Source organism: Homarus americanus, unplaced genomic scaffold, assembly GCF_018991925.1.
Source record: "Homarus americanus isolate GMGI-L3 unplaced genomic scaffold, GMGI_Hamer_2.0 scaffold33468, whole genome shotgun sequence".
In the NCBI taxonomy this organism is placed as follows: Eukaryota; Metazoa; Arthropoda; class Malacostraca; order Decapoda; family Nephropidae; genus Homarus; species Homarus americanus.
In genome coordinates, this window is record NW_024714177.1 from 2363400 (window position 1) to 2373624 (window position 10225).

The following is a 10225-nucleotide window of genomic DNA, read 5'->3' on the forward strand; positions in this document are numbered from 1 at the left end:
TTGCTTCATCAGGTGGTATGACAGGTGGAGCAGTAAGGCCTTATATTAACCCCTGGTCACTGTGTACAGGGTTCAATCCCCTGCTCAGGTCAGATGTGAGAAGGGTGTTATCCAGTAAGACCCTACCAAATACCGCAGGTTTTCTCCATGTTACAGTACTCTGGTTTCCGACTGTCCTAACACTGGACAATAAAGATCATGAGAAAGTAACAAAGAAGAAACCAATTTTCTGAATGGCTAGTAAGCTGATAAGTGGTGATATGATGAATAAAAATAGATAGCTAAAAATATAATACTGTACTGTAGTAATCATTGGGCTGTATCAGTAATTAAACTCTCACTACACATTCTGCCAAGGTGAAATTCATTTTCCAAATTATAACAAATTGTGTGTGTGGTTTAATAGCTGTTCACCACTAAACTCAATAGTACTTACAATTTCCTTACACAAACTGTAGTAAAGAGCTGAAGCCTCACAACCTCAGCCATACATCCATAAAGTTGCCCAAAACTTCTCAATGTTATCTACAACAATAATTTCTTTAATTTTCTCTCTGTCCCTGAACATAGGCTTAACATCCTACAAGAGAAAAAATAATAATATGGAGGCGATACAATACAGTATAAGCACTTAACAGCTTTGTTGGCTATCCTTGGTCTAATTGCCTAATTGTTTACCAGTGTTGTATACCTGCAATGTCTAGGTACAGTAGCTAAAACAACTATCTTTGCAGGTGGGGGTCGATATGCTCCGAAATCTTAAGTGTGACTAGTGACAGCCCTCACATACCAATATTTATCATCCATGGTCTCATTTTGTTTCCCACAAAGTATGCACAGATAGTTCTTTTAGCTACTGTACATAGGAAACTGTACTGTATACTGTACTGTCCTCCCACGGCCTACATGCACCATATACCTACATTGTCTATATTCATGCTGAATTGTATACCTATAACCTGCCTAGTTTATATACTATATAACTAGGTATCCAATTGTAAGCCTCTATGACAATTTTCTTGAATAAAAGTTATTATCAATATTATTATCGTGGGTGTTAAAAGTCAAAGCATCTCACAGTGTTCAAAAGAGGCAAGTGTCATCCATCAGCTTTCGATTCAGCACAAAAAAATATCTATAATCATTAAAAAAAACCACTTACTGCAAGGTTTTAAAAATTCTCTCAGTGTAGGTGAATACAATCCAACTACGACATTAAAATATTTTCAAAACATGCCTGGATATTCATGATGTATATTTTAGGGATTTTTTTTATTGTTACTGTACTATATTCTATACGTGCACATTTCTCTATCTTGGTATTTACTATGTTTACAATATTTTCTCTTCAGTTACAATATCATGTATACATTCATGCATATTTATCACAGATTGGAGCACACTGTCTCTAAAAATAGACTGCAGTATTTCCTAATGCATAATAAAGACCTTAACAATAAAACATTTCTTAATACAGTATCATAAAAAAAACACACAAACTTGACTAGTGGCACAAGGACCACCCATGGAATAATATCCTTCCCATAAAGGTGCCAGAACAACTAACTATAATAGTTGTTTCCCCTTCACAAATTTTAAAACTAAGCAGAATCTTGCCAACTTTGTGGAAACTCAGTGGCTGCTTATAGGTAGAGTGTCATCAGTCCCTAGGATACACCGCTCGCAACCATGGACGAGGAATGTACTGCGCTCCATCAAAATAATCAAAATACCGACTCAAGCCCGGATGGTGAACCTACAATAGAAAAAGAGCCTTATTATTTTAGACAGCAAATACAGCACATAGTAATTGATTCACCATTTAGAAATCTAGAAGAACCACATCTTCAACAAGTAACAGCCTCAACCTCGACACACAAAACACACCGAAAAGGGTTCTTATTCTACACTGCAACCCTCACGTTGACCCAAAGTATACTGGTTGAAGAAAAACTACAATATAATGATCATAATTAATTCGCCAGTTGTACACTCGGCAAAAAAACTACCGTACAGGTGGGGTCTGATGATTTCCCAACTGAACATTCCCGTTGTCTCGCAAATATGAGAAATTTCGTACTTAATTTCGTAGGCCGAAATTAGCTATTTCATTGACAGTATTGAATTACTTTGTTACAATATGACTGGAAAATGTCAGTATATCTAGATAAGTTAAACTGTATGTTATATTAAATGTTTCACACATCACAGTAATCATGGAAGTGGATGAATTGCCATATTGGAATGCATTATATGTTTGGTAGAATTAGCGGATCTAGTAAAGGTATAAGATTATTTTGCAAACGAATTTTGAATCTGTATTTGCATTGCTACTTCACTTTGGGCAAATGCCACATTATGTCATTCTTTGTTCGTATTGTAAAATACAGTATACCATGCTGTTCCGAAACACCTGAACAACTCCACAGTTTCGCATGCTGTCATAATGGAACCCGGCCCAACGACGGTTTACCATATGGTCGATAATTCCGGAAGGTCTAGTATTGGGTTTCGTTTCAGAGTGCCAATCACAAGAAGTTACCAAAGTTATAAATCTGGTAATTAAAGTCACTAGTAAAGAGACCAAAAGTAGTTATAAATAAGAATGAGGGAGTGATCCTTCAGTCCTATATTACAGGTATAACCGAGTCTGGAAGAATGACACAAATAAGCCCCACTCAACTCACAGGCTTTTGAATCCAAGAAAGCCCTAACTTCAGTGGTTGGGATTGATCCAAATAACAGCCCCAACTTCCCCACAGCAGACCTAACTGAGAAGCTGAAACTGGAAACTGTTGATTAAAAATTAGAGCTAACATGTCATGAGAAACTAAAGCTAATGCACGATCCATTCCTCACTGGTCAAGTTTCATCACAGATCAGAAGACAGACCCATCCTCATGACCAGCCAACCACTGAGGAAAATCCCAAGGAGTCGAGTGGGATCCATGTTATTCTTCCCAAACCTAATAAACCCCCAGGCAGGAAAATGCTCCCCAAACCTATTCCAATATGCCACACATCCTGATTTGCCACCAACACCACTCCAATGATTCTTAAGAGATTGGGGATGAAGTGCACTTCCAATAAAAACCATTTCCTATATAACAAACAGATTATCAGTGTTACGGTGGATGGAATACGGCTCCCAACAACCACACCCACTACACCTTTGTCAGACTGTTTGATTTATTACATCCTTGCAAAGTAAAGTTAAAATGCTCATACCTTGTTTTTACAGCCAGGGCAACATAGCTATATACTGTATGAGAAGAATAAAAAATGCTCAGAAGATGAAGATCAGTCACTTAGCTTCTCCTGAAAATAGGTAGAGGCAAGTAGAGGTGTTGACTCAGGAAGGTTACAGTTCCTTCTACCTCCCGCACTTTGAATAAGTCTGACAAATGAAGAATGGACTGTGCATGTCATGGTTTCTCAGATCCCAGGGGAATAGTGGGGAAGTTGGGCTGATCTTTGAATTATTCCCAGTCACTTAAGTTAAGGCTAATAATTATACTGCAAACACCACAATAACAACAGCTTATGCTAAAACCTACCTCCTGATTTGTAACTGGAGATATATTTTCTTGGGGAACATAGGTAATCTGTACAATATCCTTCTGGTCAGTGTCCACCAGTAAAGCATAATTCGGCTGCTCTCTCCAGTGCTATGAAAAATAAAAATAAAAAATAAATCGATAACTAAATACAGTACATTAATAAGGTCAATAAGAGGTTAATTTTGCATTCAGACCTCTTGAGTAATGCTAACCCCTTCTTTATGGGTTCCCCTCCGAGACCAATAAAATCGTCTTCCGTTAGTCAAATAAAATATTAAATATGGCATCCCTGTAGTGAAAGGATTAATACTAGTCACACATGAATCATTTTAAGAGCAACTTTCCTTAATTTATGAATAAGATCTCTCCCATAAACCTATACTGTCTTGAGTGTAGAGCCCCACTTCCTTCTGCCCGATTCTCGTTGATGCTCCTCCGATAAAACTCAAAGTGATGAGAGAGACACGGTCAGGGGAGATATGGCAAAACTGTATATAAAAAAATATTATGTTTCTGAACTTTTAATTCTTTAGATATAAAAAATTAATAAGTCATGGCACTCACTGTGTTCTCTCGGTGCATCTTCTGTATCCATTCTTCTGGTGCCTGTAAGAACCAAACAACCAAACTTATAAACCACAGTATATGGCCAAGAACAGAGGCCATGTTAGCAACACATGGTTGAAATATCTACTACAAAACAGTCTAAAAAAAAATAAAAAATAAAAAAATAAAATGATCACCAAGATAAATTCCTTACTGCATCATGTGACTTAAATCACCTAACCTCAAACTTGGTGAAGCTCTGACATTCAATCATCACATTTTTTCTCTCAATAAAAAAAAGAAAAAAAATTAAATTTCACTCAGCCAAATGGGGATTCCTTGGCTTTAGTTTTGCTTTATGGCTTATGAGGCCTTTGTCATTTAGCTAGTGATATGCCAAACAGCGAAATAGAGATGAAAGAGGTTGAACAACACAGGATTTGATTAAGCACTTAAAGGGAGGTAAATAATGTATCTTATAGTAAAGAGGATTAACTTTACGAACTTCCTAGCACCTCTCTCACACACACTGGTACAGTATAGGGTAAAATCCACTGTACTAATCTGGACAAGACTGTTTTCTCCTGTATTTTCAATATCTAATGTTGGAGTTTGTTAATAAATATTCTTTATTTCGATTACAGGACTTACAGGGGGTCCCCGGGTTATGAACGGATTCTGTTCCGGATGACGTTCTTAAGTCGGATTTGTACATTATGTCGGAACACATGCTATGTGCATACCATACTTACAGAAAAAATTTTAAAATCACACTATATTAGAGACTAAGTCCTCATATACATCTAAAATCACTTAATTTAAGAGAAAAGAAGAAATAAAATGACAAAATACAAAAAAATTAAAGTAAAAAAAAAAGGTCACCAAGTAAATAAAACCCACCACGTGTTTCGAAGCCGGATTTGGTAAAACGTTACTCTGACCACCTAAGTGATACGGGTGGTCCCCATTAGAGGTTCACGGTGCCATAAGCTCGTTGAACAGGCTTTGTGTGAAATATAACAAAGTCTAGGACTGCTTTTAGTATCCTGGTGGTCCAGTGGTTAGCGTTCCCCGGTCACAGTCATAGGCTTGTGTGCCGTGGGTTCGAATCCTGGTGGGTTGAGGTGTTGATTGTATGTAGAAGTCCGCGTGCTTTATTGGGCTAATGAATATATATATATATATATATATATATATATATATATATATATATATATATATATATATATATATATATATATATATATATATATATATATATATTAGGATAATATTCTAGTCTTGTACTAATTTCTCCCACTTAAATGTTAACAATCTTAGCAAAAATGAGTTTATCACAAGGAGTTTTAGAACCATACCTTGATTAACCACCTCCCACTGAACACTGTACCTGTACATGTGTTGGTCATCTTACAGAACTGCCATAAACACAACTTTTAAAGAATCTGATCTTTCTGAACACATATATGAAGAAAAAAAATGCCTACCTTAGTCTTGGGATCCCAGCCAAAAATAACAGCCTTATAGCCCCAGATCTTGTGCCTCACAACTTGGCCAATGCGCCACTTCATTCCTTCCGGGCGGACGTTGCGAGGTTTAGGGGACATGCCAAAAGCACCGTCAGGAAAGAGGTAGTTCCACACTTCAACGGCAGGACACTCACCTTCTGGGTCATCATCGTCCAAGTTGTACCAGTGACTATAATCTGAAAATCGTAAGTTGTGAAGCTACAATGTGGATTTCATATGAATTAAATGTTTGTTATTCACATTAAAACTCTGAGTGGACATCTACTGATGGAGAAACCTTGTGAGTGAGTTTTATACTGTACCTCTAACTCTGGCAATGTATTATAAACTTTAGAAAAATTGGAAGATAAAGCAATAGCAGTTACTTTTACTGTATATTCAAATGTCATAACATACAAACATATCACACATTCCTCATTTTTCATTTTGAATCAAAGCAACAATAGGGAAAAGTACCATTAGTCGTATACTTCAGTTGAACACTGAGGAGCCAATCCTTCCATGAAGCTGTTGAGAGCCACTTTTGTGCCACAAAGCGAGCGTATTCAACCAGCCTGTACACCTCAGCTGATCGCTCGTCTGGGGTGACAGATGAATGCTGTGTTAGCCAGTGCTGCAGCGGCACACAGCACACCAACACACACAGAACCACAGCATCACGTCCAGACAGGGGCATGGTAAGTCTACTGAACAAGACAACACTCTCAGTCAGCTTTATAAAATACTGAATGACTAGGCACTAACATAATGCCATGGCAATGAAAAGGAACTACAATAATTTCTCATGTTTTCCTAAACAGATTTTGATGTACACTTTCAAGGGGGAAGCTTCTGGAAAACCTGCCTTACAGTCAAAAAGGAATAAACAATTCAAGAATCAGGCTGCTGAATTACCTCTGTCCAGTATCAAACAACAAACAGATCTCAAAATACCAGAGAAAGAGAATTAATGATTCTTCATCTTGACAAAATAAGTTCAAGGTTTATCTATTGAAATTGATAAAAAGCCTTTGTACTAAACAAAGTCAGAAATGTATAATTACACAAAAATATAATCTTAAATCATTCAAAGAATAATCAGGTAAATCAATGAATTCAGTAAAATAATAAGATGAACAAATTAAGGAACTGATTCTGAAATTCCATTTTATAACCCACAACCATCAGGTGACTTGTATATTCTGTGCACAAGCTTTCAGGTTTGACTCCCACCCTTCCTATGAACCTTCCTTTTACATAGCCGGGTTGTACTTCAGAAATTCAGTCGTTTATCATATATCTTAGCACTGTTTTTCAGTTTATTTTCTAGAATATTAGAATACAATAAAACTAGTGTTTGTGGTTAGGTTGGTTAGGCTTGCTTGGTTAGGTAGTTTAGGTCATGTTCATGAGGTAATCAAGCTTTTATGGTCTATGGTGAAATGCCATATACTATGTAAGTTAAAAATTCTGTTTATGCCCAACTGTATCTTTTATCACTAAATTAGTTCATGTGTTTGGTTTGATTTGAATGAAAATGAAATTATTTTGGGGGCTAAAGCTTACCTATGGAATACAGTATTACCCCTTTTAAAGTGGGCAGGGCTTTGAAGATAAGATGAAAATATGGGGTTAAACCACACAAAAACAAAACAGAGCTTTTGAGGACCTAACATTCCCTACCGTATATTGCAACTCATTTCAACAAAATTCTTACCTTATTTATCCAATGGACGAGCAATCACCGTTTCTATGAACCTGGTTTCGTATGCTGCGAATTGTGATTATGTTTAGTGGACTTGATCTAGACACAACCAAAATACAACAGTATTGATGGATTTTAAGTTCACTAAACCCATTTTCACGGAATATTATATTCAAATGTCTTTGACCGTCAACTTTACATGATCTGCTTTGACCAGTAAGAGGAGAGTTCAAATCTCTAGGGATATTTAAGCATGCGTACAAATTTCATCTATCGATAATCATTCGTGCTATGGCTCCCTCGTGACCTAAACTCCAAAAACATGTGAAAACAATAATGGAATCACTTTTTCCCCTGCTATCGGTTAATTTTTTTTTTTTTTTAGAACTAGGGCTTTCCTACATTAGAAAAGGTTAGGTCAGTCCTTCAAGGTTTTGTTTGGCGCTTTTTGTGCGTTTTAACCCCACAGTTTCCGTCATTTCCAAAGCTCTGCCTACTTTGTGCATATTATGGACCTTGTATCTCATTAAATAAGAATTACCCCAAAAATAAAGGTCACAGTCATTCAAATCAAAACGCACAAGAAAAAACTATTCTGATAATAGAAAATCACTGTACAGTATTTTACTTTCGGACAACACAGGAATCTTAGGAGTTTTACCTTTACTATAATGGTGGTAGTTTTGACGGTTAATATTCGTTTAATGGCTGCGGCAAGATTTTCGTATTTGTTTCTTAATCTAGGTTAGGTTAGGTTAGGTAAGGTTAGGTTTCAACAGTGATTTGGAAGTTGAAATTGTTATGAGAATAGTTTTTTTGGGGGGTGTATCTAGGTGTGTTCATTCAAATGTGACTTTCATTTCTTGTGGACATGAGTGAATTTTGTCAAAAAAATAAAACAAATATATATATATATATATATATATATATATATATATATATATATATATATATATATATATATATATATATATATATATATATATATATATATATATATATATATATATATATATACAGTATATTAATATATATATTTTTTAATTTGCTCATTGGACAAAAAAATAAAGGTCAGATTTGAGTGAAATACATCTAAATACACCAAAAAACACTATTCTCATAACAAAAAGGAGCCATAGCCATTAATCGAATATTTACCATCTTGACAATTCTTAAGAGATTAGGTTAGGTCAATTGCGAGGAAAACGTTATAGAAGAAAAGTGTCTTAGAATTGTCTAAAAACTTTTGATTACAACGATAAAATTCCTAAGATAACCGTGTTGTCCGAAAGTAAAAATCTACCAAAAAATCAAGTTTGGTATAAAACGAATATTTATCATATGTAATTATGGCCAACACCTGATCCACATTACAACCACCTACTACAGTATAACCACCTCGATACACAAATTTGGTTTAGAATAGGATGATTAGTTTCAATTTAAAATTTATGCACAGTAATAAATCATATCTCAATTTTAATGTATATGTTAGTGCTTATGGTCTTAAAATTCTGAGGTTGAGGGAGGCTGGAAGACATGAGAGGGGTGAGGTGTGTCTGTCACCATATCTGGTTTATGTTGATAATATAGATATCCAGCATGTTGAATTCATGTTGACAATAGCACTGGTTTGGTTCCTGGTAAAATATCCACTTGGCATTCTTTACAATCACACCATTCCACCAAAACATGTCTCTCGTTCCAATTCAACACAATACATCATTAAGAAACTTATAGAAAAACTTACTTCAGATATTAAGCCTTATAATGATACAGTGGCACCTCTCGTGAATCATGTCTTTATATACCCTTACCTGAGACTATAAAACATTAACAGTGGCACTCAACGTATATTAAACCCAGCTTCTTAACATTTTCAGCCGAGTGCTCACCTCTCTCTCTTTATATATATTGTACTCGACACCTTTGGTACGTTTCCTTTATAATTAAGTTATTATAATTTTAAACATTATAAACAATATATATGTATTTAATTTTAATGATTATTCATATAATTTCAATGTAGGTATTTTGTAACGGAGATAAAGCCGTGGACTGTCAGAAGTTCAGAACGCGGGTAAAGTGTCAACAAACAAACGAGTGACACGCGTTCACTCTTACCATTGGTGGAGGAAACGGCTTTTTTTTTTCTTTTTCTTTTTTTTTACGGGAATTAGTCCACCCGGGCACAGGTCAAACGACCCACAACTGGGCCTGGAGGGCGAAAATAAAGAACAGAAAGAAATTGAAAATAGAGAAGAAAAATGTTATACTGTGTTAATCTACACCACAAAGACGCCGGAAAACCAGCTATTTAAAGTGAGACAAATTGTATAAGTATGGAAACACAGAAGAAGGCAAAGCATTCCACAGTTTGGCTGTGTGAGGAAAGAAGGAGGTTATTCTCGTGTGGGCGCCACGGGCAAGACGTGTTACGAGCCCACGGCCTTGCCGGTGGTACACACGAATGCCTACGTAGATTTTTTAATAAATTGCTCCAGTGAAAATGAGCTGCTGGGCTATAAAGTCTTTTTTTTATCTTATTTACTGTTTACCGTTGTTTGTATTGATACCCATCTGTGAGTGTGCAGTCAGCCAAAGATGCACCGACCCCACCCTGGGTCTTGTGCTCGCCATTTTACCTGGCAATACTTGGTAAAGGAAGGCTGTACGTAAAGGTGTGTGGGGTATTGGTTGTCTGGGTTCACTCAGGATGGGATGGGATGGGATGGCGACCCACAAGCTGGTCCTCCTCTGAGCACCCTCACCAACCAGCTCTCTACACCACGCTTGGACTCACGCTGCCACCCCCCCAAGCTGCATTGTACATCCAATATAATATGTATAGAGGGAGCACATTGTGAGTTTCCTTTCTCCATCCCATTCTGAGTGTGAACCAATAT

At 36.4% G+C, this 10225-nt stretch overlaps 1 protein-coding gene across 3 annotated transcripts; it reads right to left on the reverse strand.

The window, feature by feature from the left end:
- Nucleotides 1-822: 822 nt before the first annotated feature.
- On the reverse strand, nt 823-9237 carry LOC121876733. Of its 3 annotated transcripts, none has more exons than XM_042382095.1 (6): nt 9137-9237; nt 6092-6321; nt 5594-5811; nt 4125-4166; nt 3558-3668; nt 823-1756 (listed from the first exon to the last, which is right to left on the reverse strand). In XM_042382095.1, the coding sequence occupies exons 1-6, from the start codon at nt 9151-9153 to the stop codon at nt 1661-1663; spliced, it is 714 nt and encodes a 237-aa protein (XP_042238029.1). In that variant the 5' UTR covers nt 9154-9237; the 3' UTR covers nt 823-1660. The 3 variants fall into 3 exon arrangements, with proteins under 3 accessions (XP_042238029.1, XP_042238036.1, XP_042238047.1); XM_042382102.1 differs by having other exon boundaries at nt 6092-6318; nt 9137-9211; XM_042382113.1 differs by having other exon boundaries at nt 9070-9209.
- Nucleotides 9238-10225: the final 988 nt, after the last annotated feature.